The sequence below is a fragment of the Quercus robur genome, chromosome 5 (assembly GCF_932294415.1).
Source record: "Quercus robur chromosome 5, dhQueRobu3.1, whole genome shotgun sequence".
Lineage (NCBI taxonomy): Eukaryota > Viridiplantae > Streptophyta > Magnoliopsida > Fagales > Fagaceae > Quercus > Quercus robur.
In genome coordinates this window covers 67314834-67332935 of record NC_065538.1, presented here as the reverse complement: position 1 = coordinate 67332935, position 18102 = coordinate 67314834, and the positions used below count along the sequence as shown (strand labels likewise).

At 34.0% G+C, this 18102-nt stretch overlaps 2 protein-coding genes across 3 annotated transcripts; one reads left to right on the top strand and one right to left on the bottom strand.

Moving 5' to 3' along the window:
* Positions 1-3020: 3020 nt before the first annotated feature.
* LOC126726774 (alpha N-terminal protein methyltransferase 1) lies at positions 3021-14756 on the top strand. 2 transcript variants are annotated; one of them, XM_050432125.1, is made up of 7 exons: positions 3021-3470; positions 4852-4910; positions 5789-5899; positions 6976-7077; positions 8199-8253; positions 9475-9572; positions 11877-12451. In XM_050432125.1, exons 1-7 carry the CDS (start codon positions 3047-3049, stop codon positions 11937-11939), a joined length of 912 nt encoding a protein of 303 aa, XP_050288082.1. In that variant the 5' UTR covers positions 3021-3046; the 3' UTR covers positions 11940-12451. The 2 variants fall into 2 exon arrangements, with proteins under 2 accessions (XP_050288082.1, XP_050288081.1); XM_050432124.1 differs by lacking the exon at positions 11877-12451 and adding an exon at positions 14317-14756 and having other exon boundaries at positions 3025-3470.
* A 519-nt stretch (positions 14757-15275) lies between these two features.
* Positions 15276-17113, bottom strand: LOC126726773 (putative leucine-rich repeat receptor-like serine/threonine-protein kinase At2g24130). Its single transcript, XM_050432122.1, has 2 exons — positions 15880-17113; positions 15276-15748 (listed from the first exon to the last, which is right to left on the bottom strand). The coding sequence occupies exons 1-2, from the start codon at positions 17111-17113 to the stop codon at positions 15396-15398; spliced, it is 1587 nt and encodes a 528-aa protein (XP_050288079.1). The 3' UTR covers positions 15276-15395.
* Between the last annotated feature and the right edge of the window lie 989 nt (positions 17114-18102).

Here is an 18102-nt window from a genome sequence, read left to right as displayed (position 1 = left end):
TACTTACTACAAAAATTAAAAAATTAGATGGGATACATGACGCAAAATTGAACTCTAATTAAAATTCAATTAGAATCTAATTGAATTTAGAATATTTGACTTTTGTACCTAAAAATTCACTTGACACACAAATTTAAAAGTTAGATGAAACACATGGCACAAAATTAGACTTCAATTTAGAATTTAGTTGGATTTTCTCTTAGTTTTATCTATATATATATATATATATATAGAGAGAGAGAGAGAGAGAGAGAGAGAGAGAGAGAGAGAGAGAGAGAGAGAGAGAGAGAGAGAGAGAGAGAGAGAGAGAGAAGTCGATGTCCCGTGCGATGTGCGGAAACTTTGTACTTTTATTTTAAAATAATTTCTAACTATTCTTTATGGCCCTATAACACTCATCTTATGCTTAATTATAATATACATATCATTAAGAGGAAGAAAATAAAAAGAACCAAAGTTATGATGAATATTTATACTACTATTTAAGGGGCTTCTCCTGTTTAGGATTCTCATTTTTTTAAAAAAAAAAAAAATACCACTACACCCCTATGTTTAAGTAGAGACAAAACTAAAAGACAATTTGGTAAAAATACAACTTTAATTCCCACTAAAACATTGCCTAAAAAATAGGGTCACTCTTCTGTTGATTTTCAAATTAGTTTATTCACTTATAAATTAAATTCTCAAAATAAAAATCATATATATAAAATAAAAACATGTTTTTTTTTTTTGCTACAAAATAGGACCACTAAGCCCAATGTTTTCACTTTTTTTTTCTTCCCTTTATCAAGACTTAAACGTTTTCTTTTTCTTTTTCTTTTTGGTTTCCTTTCTTCTAAATTCTAATCTCACATTTAAAAAAAAAAAAATTTGGTATTCATTTTTTTTTTTCAAATTGAAATAAATGAAAAATTATGACACTAAAAAAGAAAAAAAAAAAACTTATTGCACGCACAAAGTGTGTGTGATGATACATAATTAAGAATATGAATATATATAGCCTAAATGAATTTCACAATTATATTATTATTTTGACTAATTAAAGTGTACAATTATCTTTTATATTCTTTGAAAGAGAGTGGACAATTGAGAATATAATTTGTTGGTTTTAAGAGTCTTCTACATTAGAAATTAAAACAAGAAACAAATTGAGGGAATTATTATTTCTATCATATAAGTTGTTTATTTATTTATTTTTAATATATTCCACCATATAAAAGAAGATGGTGTAGAAATAATCCATTTTTGTGCAAAAAAAAACTATTAGCAATAGGAAGAGGAAATGGCAAATTGATGTGACACTTAATAATAAGAGTTTTATCAAGAAGATTGTAGAGAGAGTTTTTTCAAAAAAGTGTGTCCTATTTTATGATGCTAGCCCATATTTTGGAAAATGTGGGAAAAAGTTAATGGGGCAGGGTCATACATGGGTCATAATATGTAAGGTAATAAGTGAACTTTTGAGCTTTTTATGAGATTTGATATGATTTTAATTTAATTTTGAATTACAGCCCATCTTTTAGATAACAGTTTTTTTAATAAAAAATTTTTAAAAAAAAACTTAATGAAAAGAGATTAAAAATGTTAAATGAAATATTAAAGCGCCATATGGCAAGAGCTCGTGCATTCTCGTATGAGATCTCTACTTTTATGTATATATTGAATGAATATTGATGTCCAATTGTTGAAATATAAGATGATTATATATAAAATCATAATCATAATAAATGTTTATTAATAGCTATCATAATTTAGTTATTAAAAAAAAACCTATCATAATTCTCAAATTTCATATTTAGAACAAAAAAAAACTATTATGTTAATCTTGCCCGTATATTACATGGGTCATTTGACTAATTTACATATAATTTTTTATTAGTTTCTAGTGTGTCCAACATTCAGAATTTAAATCTTTAATCCTTGTTAATAGAGGTGTGTAATGAACTTGCCAAAACCAACCCAACCAACATGGTTGGGTTAGTTTTTAAGGGTTGGTGAGTTGGGTTGAGTTATGAATTTTTTTTGTTTTTATTTTTTATTTTTATAGTGAGTCGGGTTGGGTTCGGGTCATGAGATTTATAAATCCATCTAACCCGACCCGACCCGACCCACGTATATTTAATATACTTTTAAATTATAAAAAATATATTATATAATTTTGTTATATACTCTTTTGCCCCTCTTCCTAAATAAAACCCAAACCCTAAATCTTCTCGTATAGTTTGTATTTGTTTAATGTTATGCTCATGATTATTTGGTTATAAATTTGCTCTTATATGTGTTAATGTTGTTTTAATGCTCAATTTAATAATAATAATAGTTATTAAAAAAAATGTCCAACCCAACTTGATCTATGAGGGTTGGGTTGAAATCTTGTGATAGGTTGGGTTGATTAAACACCTCTGCTTGTTATGACAATCGAATCATAACAAAATAAAATAAAAACTACAAATGGTATAAAGTTAGGTCTCACGCTTGTAAGGTCCATGTACACATAAGAGGTACACCATGAGCATCCTATCAACAGGTTGTCAATGTTTGCATTGAAATTGTGGGCTCGTTTGGTAGAGTATTTTAAACACATATTTTCAGTTTTTAAATAAAATTATACGCATTTTCACATACTTTTTCATCTATACGTATTTCAAAAAAATACAAACAACATTGCTCAAACTCTTCTACTAAACGGGTTCTAAACTTTTTTTTGTTTTTCTGTTTTGGTCAAATATTAATGAAAATCCTCTGTTCAAAATCATTTAGTTTTGTAACCCGTTTTGGAATTTGGGAATGCTAAACTCTTTTCATTCATTTAGACAAACTCGAGCTTCAAAATAACAAAATAACTTCGGGCAAGTTTTCAGTAATAATAATAATAATTATTTTTATATAAAAACGGAATATTTGCAAAAAAAGAAAAAAGAAAAATGAAAAAAAGAAATACTGTACAAAATGTGAAATAGTCAACGTGTAACAATATTTTCCCGTTAAAATTAACGGTCTTTTTACACACCCTTTTGTTGTGTGAGAGAGTGAAAAGAAAAGAAAAATGAGAGAAAATCTGTTGTCCTTGCCCTCCTATAAATTCTCTCCTACTCTCACTCCCACTCAAATCTGTTTCATCTCACTCCAAACTCCGAAGCTACGACGGGCCTCACCACCGCCGCCGCCGCCGCCGCCGCCGCCGCACAGCAGAGTCCAGACAAAGGCAATGGAGGTGGGAGGGTTAGATTCCAAAGGGCGCCAATTCAAGAACGCGGAGGAGATGTGGCGTGAACAGACGGGTGATCCCAGCAAGAAGTGCGATTGGTACAAGCATGGCGTGGGGTATTGGGAAGGCGTGGAGGCATCTGTCAATGGAGTTCTTGGTGGGTATGCCCAGGTCAATGAGCCCGATATTGAGGGTAGCGAAGCTTTCCTCAATACCCTCTTGTCTGAACGCTTCCCTAATTCTGATCACTTCGCTGCTCTTGGTATCTCAACTCTCTCTCTCTCTCTATCTGTCTCTCTGTTTTTTGTGTGTGTATATGTGTTTCAAAGTTGAAAACTTTTAGTTCTTTGATGGGTGGAAAACTTATCTTATGAGACCTCTCATAACATGTGTGGTCCCAAGTATTGCATGATTCATAAGATACCTTGTCTGAAGGGTGGGGTCAGTTGCCCATAGGTTTTATTGGCTAGAAGCTAGTCCAAAGAGCTCCTATAACTAAAAGAAAAAGGGACTTTTATGGTTCATTTGGATGGAGGGGAGGGAGAGTAGAGTAGAGTTGGCCAGAAATGAGCCTAATATTTGGCCAACTCTACTCTTCCTGCTCGCTCCGCTGTCAATCCAAAAAAGCCATTAGTTCATTGCACACTATCATGAAGAATTTTGAAATAAATATATATTATTACTTTTTGATTGGTAAGTAAGTTACCTTGTATCTACCCTTGCAATTGTGGAAGGAGGAGGTAACATTTAAGCTAGAACTCATTGGTTTGGATCTTGAAATATTATGATTGGAAATTAGCATGATATAGGGAGAGAATGTAGGTATAGATGCTAGTGTGTGTGTGTGTGTGTGTGTGTATTTGTGACAGTTACAATAGGATTTGAGACATTTGGTGTTTCCTCCATGATGATTGTTCTTTATCATCAGCTAAAGACACCAATTGGTTTAACCTAGGTTCCTAATTCAATGACAAAAGACTTTATGTAAACACTTAGTATGTATCCGAAAAGCATGAGCTTGTGAGAAATGGTGAATCCGTTATATATATAGTCTAATATGCTCTTTCACTTGTGGATCCGGACTCTTTGTCAGGTTTAGACTCCCTCCAAATGAATGGGTCCTAAAACATGGGATTTTTACGTGGAGACGAGAAATGATTCAAACTCCAAACTATTTTTCTAATACAACGTAATAAATTACCACTTATCCCAAAGCTTAAACTTACGAGAAAGGGTGAATGTTAAGAACAATTACTTAATGCATCTGAAAGTAGCTGGTTTGTCCTGCCCATATCCAGAAAGAAGGCATCCCAAGTGTTTTCTTTTGTTCTTTCTTCCAAAGAAGCTGGTCTTACTCTTCTGAAGAAGTGCAGAATTGTCATTGTGGCGCAAGATGAAGGGTTACTGAAGGTTTCTAACATGAATTAGGATCTGCATTTCCCAATTGCATAAAGTTTAAGTTACACATATTTGACAATGACAATTCATCTTGCACCAAGATAGGATCAAAGGATATATATCATACGTATTCTCAATATCAGTTTAAATTACACAAAATTTGACACTTCTACTATTGCATATGACTACTGGATTAGCACTTTTATTGGCGATACCAATTTTTACCAGTAATGAAACTGCTGCAGATTGTGGTTCTGGCATTGGGAGAGTCACAAAAAATCTTCTCATAAGATATTTCAATGAGGTAAGGTATTATATCACTTATATATTATTTTCCCATTGTACCCTTTAAATTTTCCATATAAGCATTTTTACCCTCTAAAAGAAGAAACATCTTCACCATAGCTGATAGCTTCTCTAACTTGTGGAGGGCTTAACACGAGAACATCTGTTGGCCAAACCAGGGGATTGTTAACTGTGTACTTTATTTCCAGAGGATCACATAAAAGTCTTCTTTTGTGTCATTCTCTGATTTGATTCTTGGTGCTGCCATCACTCTTTGTAGATGTAAAGGTTCCCTTTAACTAGTAAGGCTTACAGTATTTTGGGGTTCTGGATCAGGGGAGATCATGAGTTTGCTCCCCTCGACACCTTTTTCTCTCTCTCATTTCTAGAAAGGAAAGAATCTTGGTTGACTTGTGTATCTTTTTGATTTTGGCTCCACCTCATGTCTTCTTAAAGATTCATCTTAGGGTCCTTTTATTTATTCACTTTTCAATCAACAAAAATCAAGGGAAAGTAAAGCTTATCGTAGTTGAGTTAACCATATGCACCCAATGTTGAATATGGCTAATTCCTACCTTTTGTGTTCTTCCGTGGTTTTTCTTATATTTGACACAGGATATTATTACGTATTTAACATGGACATTTCTATATTTCTAATTTTTAGTGTTTGAATATCAAGATCTCTGCCCATGCATGCTAATGGCTGTCTTTACTTTATTTTTGTGGAGGTTTTGATCAGATACTGGGGATCCTGCTTTGTCTGTCTTACTTACATGATGCTTATCAGTTTTATTAAACTTTAAGAGATTATTACCTGATGCAACCTGTACAAAATTTGGAACATTCAGTTTAGTTCATTTATCATAACTGACAGCAAATACTTTCCCTGACATCCAGGTTGATCTTCTTGAGCCTGTATCACATTTCTTAGACGCTGCCCGTGAAAATTTGGGTCATACGTCCTCAGATATTCACAAAGCCACTAATTTTTTTTGTATGCCTCTTCAGGTAATGAACTGACTACATATACATAAAAACAAAAGCATAAATACAATTCTTGTTTCAGAATTACTAATTATGATAAATCTATTTGAATAGAGAAATTGCGTACTTGATAAATGAAAACAATTGCCAAAAACATAATCTAATATGTCAGCCAATGAAAATTGATGTATTTTTATCCCCCTTTTTTTTTTCTTTTTCTTTTTAGTGTCCTTAGTATACTCCCGGTGTACTTTGACCTTGACCTATCTTTTTTCTTCTTTATTTTAATAAAATTCTTTTCTTACTGATCCAAAAAGAAGAAGAACAAGAAGTCAGGCAATGAATTATTTATGCTGCGGGCATCATTATTAATATATTTGTTTTATTCTTGAAGGTATTGCCAAACTTAGTAGAACCTATATTGTGAAGCATTTGGTTGTCATGTGGAACTAAAATGATTACTTTTTACGTTTGGGTTAATTACAATTGTTACCCTAAAGTGTGGAGCATTAGCAATGTGCACTCTAAACAACAAAATTTTGCAATCAACATCTAAATTGAGATTAATTTGCAATGTCCACACCACCGATCAATAGAGTCAACTTAATAAGAGTAGTAGGTGAAGTAGAAATACGAGTTTTGATACCAAAACTGATGTAGAACAATGAACTCAGACACAGGACAAAACCACGTATGTAACAATAAAATGGAAGATACGTGAATCAGTCTTTACTTTTTTTTCTTGATTTTGCATTTGTTTTTAAGCATCCTTTGGTTACCAATGGTATTGTAGCTACTAATTCTTTTAATGCAGTATTAAAGGAAATTACCTAAAATTTTTGTTTGATTTGATCTCTATAGCTTCTTGTATTCTTTTCTGTACAACATCACCTTTCCCCCCATCCCCCCCCACCACCAAAAAACAAAAAAGATATTTTTTGCAAAATTGATGCCAATGAGATCTAACTCAAATGGTTTATGCTTCTCTCAAAAGAATGGGTGGAGGGTGAGATCTTATTTATGGGTTCAAAACCCATTTGGTGTGTGTGTACCAATCCAAAAGAGAAAAAATTGATTAACATTTCCTGTCTTCATCGTAGGAATTCACTCCAGATGCTGGAAGATATGATGTTATATGGGTGCAGTGGTGTATTGGGCATCTCACAGATGATGATTTTGTATCATTCTTCAGCAGAGCTAAGGTAATGTCATTCCCTAATATGGCACCTCCTTCCCCTGTGAAAAATTGCTATGAACAAGTTGAGTAAATTGCCTGGACTCATCAGAAGCCAAAACATTACAAACTTTTACTTTTAGATAATTGGTTCTGTAAAAAGAATGAAATGAATTACTTATCAAAAAAAAAAAGAATGAAATGAATTAAAAAATTGTTGACTAATCAACTGACTTAAAAAATTGAATTTTCTTTCTTTCATTTAGCCTTAAGCTTTTCTCTTTCTTTGCTTCTAATCTTTCTCCTATTGCTTGAATGATCTTGGGTTGGAGAATTTAATGTAGTAAGTGCCATGAAGATGGCCTAATTGAACCTTGATAAATGTGAATTCTTTTTTCTGGAAACATTTTCCTTTGTGGCCATATTGCTGCATAAGGGACTAAATGCTAAGTTACACCTTTAAGTTACACTAAGTTTCCTGTAATTGTTGCTAGTATGGCCAATGGAAGAATCTGCAAACTGCTGAGGTAACCAAGAACCTTGATTTGCTGTACCATTGAACTGATTACTGAAACAATGTTCTCATGCTTTTTATGTTTTATTTTATTTATTATTTCTGAGTCTACTTGTTTCACTGACATAATGCGTTGCATAGGATTCAACACAACATACATTTTTTCTCCCTCAACATATAACAAAAAGGAAAAGTATATTTCTGGTTCTGTTTTAGCAAAATGATAACCCACCAAAATTTTTAATGCTAATTCATGAAGTTGTATAACCTGTTCTCTCTTTGACTGCTTAGTAGTTATAAGTGGTGTATTAAAAGATTTATCATCTCAGTTGTCTTTATTATTGTGGTATTAAGTGCTTGAGCTTTCTCAGGTTTCATTTGTTAGCCTTTGACTGATGTTCAGCACTTTGGTAGTAATACTAATGTTTTTTCCTTTTGCTTTGTTGGATGTTAAATTTTTTTATTTTTTTATTTTTTTTGTTTTTTCTTCCAACTTTTTGGAGTTTGATATCTCAAAGATGTATATATGTTGCAACCCTGTAGCCTTACCAGATTGTTATTACATTGCTTGACTATGAACATGGAAATGAACATATGTATGTGCTCACTTTAACTAACTTATATGTTGCTTCTAGGCTGGCCTAAAACCTGGTGGATTTTTTGTCCTGAAGGAGAACATAGCCAGAACTGGTACCTTTCCTTTTCTTTATTGTCACTAGTTATGCTAATATTTTCGTTTGACATGTTTGCACCAACAATTAAGATTAGTTTTCAATGCAGTAACTTAGGTCCCTACAACCTTGAAGTGGATGCCATTTTCTTTCATCTGTACAGCTTTGATGGCTCTGAAAATAGGGAGATTTTCTTATGCCATTCAAGCAACTCATAGGGGGTTACTTTATTACTTTTGTAATTAATTCCCAAATAAATATCCATATATGATAATTTGAAACATTTAAAAAATGTATTATGTACTTATCAAAAAAAAAATGTATTATATCAATGCCAAAACATAGCTTCAACTCATGCACTTTCCAGTAGATCTGAAAAAATACAAACTTAAAAATTAAAAACACATAACCAAATTTACTATAAGAGTCTGATTCATTTGTTTCCATTAAATTTTTTTGCCAATGAGCTACATCTTAATTGGCCCTTCCTTCTCCCGTAATATTGGGATTGAGGGTGCATTATGGGTTCAAAGGCTCATTTGGTTCATGTTTAGCTTACCAATTAAAAAAAAAAAATTTTAAAAATTAAAATTTTTATACACTTGCAATAGTATAGAGTATTTGAGATATCAAAGTCCAAGTATATGTGCAAAGATATTTGGACTCAATGTGAGTATTATGTGACTTATCTATTGTATTGGATGTGCTTTTAAAATAATTGAAGTTATAAAATTCTAGAAGATGGACTTATGCATATAGAATAAAGGTGCATTGAGTTGCATAGGAGTATGAAGTGCGGAAAGGGAATTCTTTGAAAGGATATGAGGCAATGGTCGCATCTGATTGCAATGTTAAGATGAAAAAGATTGAAGAAGACTATCAAGTTTTTGTTCACTTGTAAATGTTAGTACAATATTTAGTTCACTTGTAAAGGGACCAGTTTATTGATTAATAAAATTTCTTTTGAAAATTTTCCAATGGTTTGATGCTAACTTCAGCCAACCCTAGGTATTTACTCTTAGATTTTCTATCCCATTTGTTGCTGATTCCAAGTAACCTAAAGTGCTGATTCCTAGGTTATCTTTTTATTTTTTTTTAATTTTTCTTCTTCATTTTTGTTGTTGCATCTGTTTTGGTTTTATCCTGCATTGGTTTTGGTATTAGAGCTCATTGTTCTGCATCAACAAATTTTTTGCAATGGCAAAATGAATACATTTGGGCTGATTTTACCTATTTGTAGGATTTGTGCTGGACAATGAAGATCGAAGCATCACCAGGTCTGATTCATACTTTAGGGAGCTCTTTCAGAAGTGTGGGTTGCATATTTACCAATCAAAGGTAAGCTTCAATTGGTGCATGTGCAAGCGTAAATGCTCTCTAATTCTCTACTTTTTGTTTCTTGACAATATTAAAAAAAGAAGAGACATATATGATATAGGCTGTGTTTGACACAACTAACAGCTTCTCTATGAGTCTTGGCAACTTTTTTTTTTGATAAATAACGTAAGAATATTATTAATAATAGAAAGATTGCCAAGCCGAGTACATTTGGGATGTACTATGGGGGCACAAATCAAGAAACAAAAGAACAACGGTCAAGAAAAATAGAAAAGGAAGAACAAGAAAAATGAGAAAAAACCACACTCCATTCAAAGAGAGTGTGTTAGAAAAAAAACTTAATCTCTAGCAAAGAACGTTCACAACCCTCAAAGTTTCTAGCATTCCTTTCACGCCAAATGCACCAAATCAAGCAATGAGGCACTAATTTCCAAACATTAAAGTGACAATGTCGCAAAGTTTCCTTGCCAAGCCTCAAACAACTCAAGAATAGTATGAGGCATAACCCATTGAATACCAAACAAGCAGAAAACCAAAGACCACAACTCCCAAGCTATGAAGCAATGAAGTAGAAGATGATCCACTGACTCCCCACACCTCTTACACATATAGCACCAGTCAAGCACTATCACTCGTCTTTTACGAAGGTTGTTTGTTGTTAAGAACTTACCTATGGAAGTAGACCAAGAAAAGAAAGCTACCCTTGGAGGAACCTTCGATTGCCATATCATTCTCCATGGAAAGGAAACAAGAGTAGGAGGGTAGAAGGAGCTATAATAACCTCTAACCTCAAAACCTCTATTCCTTGTAGGCTTCCAACAAACCTTATATGGGCCAAACCCCCGCACTGTCGAAGAATAGACCAACCCCATAAACCGGTCAAAGGCTTCTTCTTCCCAATCTTGTGGTGGACGACAAAATTGCACATTCCAGTGAAACCTCCAAGCAAACCAACCCATCACTTCAGCCACCGAGGAATCCTTTGACCTACTAAGATAGTAAAGCTCCGGAAAGGCCTCTTGGAGAGTACAATCCCCACACCACACATGCTTCCAAAATTTCACTCTAGTACCATCCCCCACATCATAAACAAGGAGTTTAGAGAAGTTCAACCAGCCACTTCTAATGTATCTCCACAAGCTGACCCCATAAGGACTTGTCATCTCTTTCGTACACCAACCACCCCAAATGTTCCCATATTTTGCCTCTATAACCCTCCTCCATAAAGCATCAGTCTCCATGCCATACCTCCACAACCATTTTCCTAGCAAGGTAGAATCAAAGTTTCCCAACCGTCTTATACCCAACCCCCCAACCTGCAAAGGCCTACATATCTTGGCCCAATTAACTAAATGTATTTTAGGTTCACCACCAATCCCATTCCACAAAAATCTCTCTGTAATTTCTTCATACGCTTTGCCACCTTACCTGGTAAAGGAAGAAGGGAAAGAAAGTATGTAGGTAAAGACGAGAGTGAGCTTTTAATGAGTGTCACTTTACCCCCTTTAGATAAATACATTCTCTTCCAACATGCTAATCTCCTCTCCATTCTCTCTAGGATAGGATTTCAAACAGATAAATCCTTAAATCTTGCACCTAATGGAAGGCCCAAATATTTCAAGGGCAAAGAAGACTGCCCACACCCCAACAGACCCACCAAAGCCTCCAAATTGTGAACCCCACCAACAGGTACCAACTTAGATTTCCCCAAATTAATAAGAAACCCTGACACCTCCTCAAATCTAGCAAGAATCACCCTCAAATTAGCAATCTGAGAAGGTTCAACATCACAAAAAATCAAAGTGTCATCTGCAAGAGTCGGCAACTTTATAATTGTTATGCCATTTGTGGGTGTGTCTGATTTATTTTAAATTATTCTTTACGTTGGTGACATCAGAACGTTAACCTATTACAATTTCATCCCTACCTTTGGAAACTTGAGGCATGGCCCAAGGGCAGACTGCATACTTTCTTATATTATACACAAGCCCTGAGATTAGTTTTGGTAGAATCTGAAAATAAATGTAAAATTAAGTAGTATAAAAAGGTTACATAACTAATGGTCCATATTTAAGGGTTTTCCTTTGGAGAATGTGTAGCTTGAATTTTCAAAGAGTCATTTATGTAGGTTGTTCAAGAATATTGTTAGTTGGTACTGTAGCTACTCAAAAATAGCTAAATTGAAATTCAGTGACTGATAGAAGTCAGTTCTTTACCTAGAAGGAAGAAAAAAGAGATAGAAAGTCATTCCCCTGTCAGACATCCAATTTATCTACTTTTTCCCTTTCTCTGGTCTTTTTACAGATCCTTTGCATGTGGATAAATTGCTGGAAATATTACAGTGGACTTAAGTGGCGCTATAGATGAGAAGTTCAAATTTCAGTTGGTGGATTGGGAACTTGCTTGTTGTCCTTCTAAGTTGAAGTGTTTAGAATAAGGAAGCTAAGTACCTATAACCAAGCTTTGCTGGCAAATGATCGTAGTATTTGGGGAGGAAAGATCTTTGGAGGCATATAATTGGGATGAAAATGGAGTTTCCTGGGTGAGCGGATGACAGATATAGTGGGGAGCACTCACAATTGTAGTAATATGCTTCCGTTAATTCTTGGAGTACACAAAAGATAGGGGGTCCATTCTAGGAATCTCATGTTTGGTCAAGTTTGCCAAGATTGAGAATCAGAGTAAGTTGATTCACTGATGAGCCTATTATATTTCAATATCCTGATGGATGAGTGGACTGATAGATAGTGAGGGAAGCCTAACATAATGTTATATATCTGAGTGGGCTGATATATATGTATTTGGAATTTAATTCCAGGCTGTTTGATGTGGACTATTTGGTTGGAACGTAATCTTAGTTTCTTTGAAGATTTTGAGAAGACGTTGGTTGAGTTAAAAGATTTGTGCCAGCGTAGACTGTTTGATTGGTCTCGGTACTGGGGTTTTACAGATTGCTCTTCTCTTCTACTGTTTTTTTCTTCTATTAGACTAGGCTCTTGATTTCTTTGCTTTTGTCTACTGTTTATGCTTTTTTGTGTTCATCATCATGAACACCCTGTATGTTTCTTTCTTATTTCATTAATAATAGTTCTTATATTACCTATCAAAAAAAAAAAAAAAAAAAAAAAAAAGATATCTGATCTCTTTATTGAGAAGATCAAATGATATGCAATGTCCTTGGAAGAGCATCTGCTGTAGCATTAGCAATTCCTAAAAACGATTTCTTAGGAACTTTATTCGGGGTACATTAGGTGATGACCAAGAATGTTGTTGATGTGTATTTGGTTGTAAAGGACAGTCTGGGCCACATAAGAGTAGTTTGGTGTAGAATACAATTCTTCTTTACCTCACGTGGATTATTTATTTATTATTGGAGAGAGAGAGAGAGATCTGGTTCCAAGGGATGTCTTAATAGAGATAATACAAGTTATGTTAAAATAGCAAAAACTGGGTGGCTTAAAGATGACATATAAGTTTATTTTTGGGGACTTGGGCTCTAGGGAGAGTTTGGATTCAGCTGTTTTCATAAACAATATTGAAGTATTGGAGATAGAGAGTTATGTAAAGATTGTGGCTTTAGGAATTTTTTTTAGGGTGGTTACTAAGAAACTTAAATTATACAAAATTTAATAAAGAGATAATTTGAATATAATAACGTTACCAAAAAAAATGAAGCATTACAAATTTTTTCTACTAACAAAGAGAAAAGGAAAATTATTGTGATGGCAAAGCCAAAAAGAACATTACCAAAGAGAGCATAATTTGAGCTAGTCTTGTTTTTGTTTGTGTTATTTTTGTTGTTATTTGGGCTTTTTTTGGTTATTTAAGGCTTTTTTTTTTGGGTTAAGGATTATGTTTGAGGGTCTAGAATTATTTTTGGAGTAATGCTATATCTACAAGACTACAATATTTTTAAAATAAATCTTATGCAACAATTTGTTATTAGTGGGTTAAAAAGTGATGTCAGTATTGTGCCCAAATTAGAATTAGTAACCGCTTTCCGGTTATCACATAAAATTTGTTGTGAAATTATTTTAAAAATGTTTACTCTTATTTGTATTAAACCCAAATTCTTGTAATTCTTAAGTTAAGGTGGTCAATATTTTTATTAGGGTGGTCAAAATATGTTAACTTAGTGTATGTGTGTGTGTGTATATATATAAATTTTTTTTTTTCAAGAATATACATACATTTTTTGGCTAGTCAGGGTGGTCCTGGGACCACCTTGGGTTACATATTGAGCCGCCCCTGCTTTTGTCCTACCTTATAGCTGGAGTTGCCTACTTCTATTTTGATAACAGCTTCTGCAGTCAACAAATTTTAAATTTAGTATCTGTGAGCTGGATTTCTAGGTGATGCCCATGAATGCAGTTGATGTTTATTTTGGTCTATAACCTAAAAATTCAAGTAAAATTGAAACATAAGCATGGGCTAGGACACTGATTGGAATTCAAATCCTGGAATTTGAATTCCTGCTGTAGGTGAGTTTGTGGATGCAAATGGAATGAGTTTGCCCCTTTTTTTGGTATAAAGGTAGAGAATTGATGAGTGTAACCGGTTCTCTTTGATACAGTTATTCCTTGAAGTTTATTCCATGTATCAAATAATTCATTTCGATAACTGGGATTCTTCTCTCTCTTGAAATTTGAAAGCTTCTTGTTCAAAAGCTTATCTTAAAATGAATTGCAGTGGCATGCAATAAAATCAATTTAATTTTCTAATTCAAGATTTTCTTTTTAATCAGGATCAAAAGGGATTGCCTGAGGAACTATTTGCTGTGAAGATGTATGCATTAACTACTGATTCACCAAAGAGGGTTCATAGGACCAGATCTAAAGTAAAAGCAAATATGCCTAGAATCATTAAGTGAGGAAATTTGTGGTGAACTTCCGATTCCCAACCAGATAGAGATTTTATGTGGACAATGAGAGTGCTTGTCACTCTATGAGGGCATGGGTTGAAGACCTAGGATGCATGTGTAACTTAACATCATGCAACTTTTTGGTGGTTGTGTTTGGACAAAAAAATTAATATTTGCACAAGAATGTATCAGAATGGGGATTATAATCCCATCATGTAAAATTCAATTAGATACTAAATTTTTTTGTTTTGATATTATGTAATCAAACCATCTATATATATTTATTTATCTATTATAAAAAAGGGTAGTACCTTCGCAGTTGACATCCTAAGGTAACTAGGAATCTCGAGTAAACTCATCCCATTAATTCTGCAACCTTGTGTGACTCTTAAAAAGCTGTACATAAAAGCTAATAAGTAAAAAGCTAACTTATAATCTATCATAATTAATTGATTGATGAAATTCTTGTTTAAATTGCTGTTAGCTGCTTCTTAACTCTGATTTCACTAATAAGTTTGACCGTCTGCTTTGCCTCTTAAAGAATGCACAGGCTCTTGCATAAGAGCAATGTTTTTACATAGTTATATTTGCTAAGTGTCACAACTTTGTCAACAGATAGTTATCATGACTTTTGAGTGAATGTGTGTGTGTTTGTTTCTCAAAAAAAAAAAAAAAAAAATTGTCAGCAGATAATACATCAAATTAAACATATATGGTCTTCAATTCAATTCAATTCAAAAAAAAAAAAAAAAAAACTATATGGTCTGAAATAACATTGGAGTAGTAAACATCAGTACTTTAAGTAAACAATATGATTGAAAAAAAAAAAGCACTATATGGTCTGAAATAACATTGGAGTAGTAAACATCAGTACTTTAAATAAACAATATGATTTCATAAATCAAAATCACCTAGCTTGAACTTGTCCCTTTCACTTGGATTTAAATCTAGAAATGAAAAGTTTATCTTGATTGTAAGCGCTTGTGACCTTTATCTCCAGGTGATCTTTTATGAGTAGGAGATGCCAAAACATTCCAAGATTCATAAGCTCTAGTTATAATATCAGCAATCTGACTTAAGTGCGGATGATGACAGCTTGACTGATCTGTGCACACTAAACCTAGGCGTATTAACTGTTTCGCTTGATCAAACGAATTTTCTGTCATTTTCATCCTCTCATCAATCACCTCTCTCAGATTTCCAGGATAATGCTTTCTGATGTGATCAATAAAGCGAACCTCACCACTCTTGGACTCATCACTCAACCTGCTGCTAACTAAAATCTCCAGTAAGAATACTCCAAACTTGTGAATCTCTGAAAGCAAATTAGATATCCAATTAACTAAAACAAAACAAACATAAGCAGTAGCAGAAGAAGGGTAAGAAGAGAGGAAAATATAAACAGACAATGAAAATTAATCCTAGATTTATTAAAATATAACTTACTCCTTGTACTACTGCTTTGATCTCCAACCTTAAACCTTGAAATCAATGGCTCTAGGTTGTCAGACAACAAAACACTGCTTGTCCTGAGATCATACCCTACTTCAGGCCATTCCTCGTGCAGATAACACATCCCCTTCACCACTCCCATCAATATTTTCAACCTGTGCTTCCATGATGGAGCTGCCCTTGATAACCATATTTCAACATTGTCACCCTCCATCCACTCTGTGACAATAGCCCTCAGTTTTTGTCTACTACAGGATCCCAAAACCTGAACTATGTTCTCGTGAGATAATTGAACAAGAACCTTGCATTCTTCTTCAAATCTCCGTTGGCTTTCCCTTGAAATGTCATCCCTATAGATCTCAATCCTCACTTGGGTACCATCTCTTAGTACTCCTCTGTACATATCAACTCCCTCGCCTTTTCCCACCAAATTCTCTCTTGAAAACCCATCAGTTGCTGCCTTAAGCATCGACGGTGTGAGCTTGTTCTTTCTACGAAACACTCTAGGCAGAAAATCAGGCCTTACAAAAAAAAGCCATCCAAAGCAACCCACCATCAGAATCACAAAAATGGGGAAACCAACCAACAAGATTATGACTTTGATAGTAAACTTCTTCTGGTTTGGGAGAAGACCCGAATGAATAAAACTTGAAGCATTAAAGCGTTTAAAGAACTCGGTATCAGACATTGTACTTTCAGAAAAATAATTGTATGACAGATTAAGAAGTGTAAGGTTTGTAAGGGGAGAGAAGCTGTGTATTGGAACATCACCAGTAAGTTCATTGTGGCTCAAATCAAGAGCTTGGATTTGGGTGCATTGGAGGACATCAATCGGAAAACTACCCTTCATAGAGTTGTTGGACAAATCAATTGATAAGATGCTTAATGGGCAGTACTTCCAAAAGAAACTGAATGACAAGTAGAGTGGCGCGATCTTAGGACGGCTTCTAAGGTCTATCTTGGGGAATGTTTCTACACAGTTTGGGTTCCTTGACTCATTGCAGAGATGACTTGCAACAATGGTGGATTTGAAGATTTCGTTGAGGTCAGAGGAATTGCAGTATCTTAAGGATGGGTTGTGGATGCAATTAGTCCTTATTGTGGTGCTGAAATCTGGAGGTGGTTTTAAATTGTTGAGGTCTTCTACCACTGATGCTGAGTGCATAGCACGAGATAAGGTCAATATTATGGAGAAAAATAGAAGGAGAGTTTCTGAAATAGAAGCCATGAATGTAGTTCTGCTTGAATGTGTTTATGGGTTTGTCAAAGTTTCAGATTCTTACTCTATATGAAAAGTAAAAACTGTTAATAACTGGATGATGGTGGTTTAAAAAGTGTGGGCAGTGGGCTACTTTGGCGGGACAGTTAGTGAGTAGTCACTGACTATCCTGATAAAAATTAAAAAATAGTGTTATGATATCATCTTCAAAGACTCTTTCGTGTAACTATTTTTTTCCTCAGTTTTTTTGTTTTTTAAAACAATTTTCCATTTTCTAACTCAAGAAACTTGTTTGATAACCTAAAGTAAGTAGAAATTGAAAATAGGCTTTTACCTGTTTTCAATTCCTAATTCTTAGAAAACACGAAGAAAATAATTTGGAAACCATAATTAATGAACTTGCGCCCTAGTTCTAACTTCTAATTACCCCACTGGCAGCAAAACACGGAATTCCAAGAATATTTTTCCTTTCTTTCTCTCTTCTACGATGGGGTGTTTCTCTGCATTCCACATTTAAAGTCTATGCTGTTTCTCTCACATGAATGTGCTTGCTGGTGGCATCATTGTAATCTTGTTTGCTTTCTTGCTCGAAAAAAAAAAAAAAAAGCCTATGGTTTATCACTCTATCTGGTCTGTGGCTATCTATGATTTATTTGACTTGTGGTTTATCATCTATCTAATATGAAGCTAGAGACTTATGGTTTATTTTATGGTAAAGTGGGAGCCCATGTTGCTTTACATGTGGTTTTGCAAATGCCATGTGTTAAGTTAGTAGTATATACTAAAATGTACTTCACCAAATTGACTAAGCCATTGAGCATCATAGGACATTTGCTAATTGCTGCAAGTGGCTACCATACTCCTACCAAATAAATCATAGTTAATAGTTAATTTATTTGCGTGGCCCTTTTTGTTTATTGAAAATATACAACCATTGTTAGCTTTGTCAATATGATATAGGCTCACTCTTCTATGTTATATGTCTCATAAAGGCTGCA

What these genes read in the sequence shown, in the direction of transcription:
- LOC126726774 (XM_050432124.1), top strand. Translation starts at nt 3,047, where the DNA reads ATGAGAGAAAATCTGTTGTCCTTGCCCTCCTATAAATTCTCTCCTACT. An exon ending in CATTCTTCAGCAGAGCTAAG is followed by an intron (nt 7,078 to 8,198) that starts GTAATGTCATTC and finishes TGTTGCTTCTAG; the next exon opens with GCTGGCCTAAAACCTGGTGG. An exon ending in GGAGAACATAGCCAGAACTG is followed by an intron (nt 8,254 to 9,474) that starts GTACCTTTCCTT and finishes ACCTATTTGTAG; the next exon opens with GATTTGTGCTGGACAATGAA.
- LOC126726773 (XM_050432122.1), bottom strand. Translation starts at nt 17,113, where the DNA reads ATGGCTTCTATTTCAGAAACTCTCCTTCTATTTTTCTCCATAATATTG. An exon ending in TCAAAGCAGTAGTACAAGGA is followed by an intron (nt 15,749 to 15,879) that starts GTAAGTTATATT and finishes ATTTGCTTTCAG; the next exon opens with AGATTCACAAGTTTGGAGTA.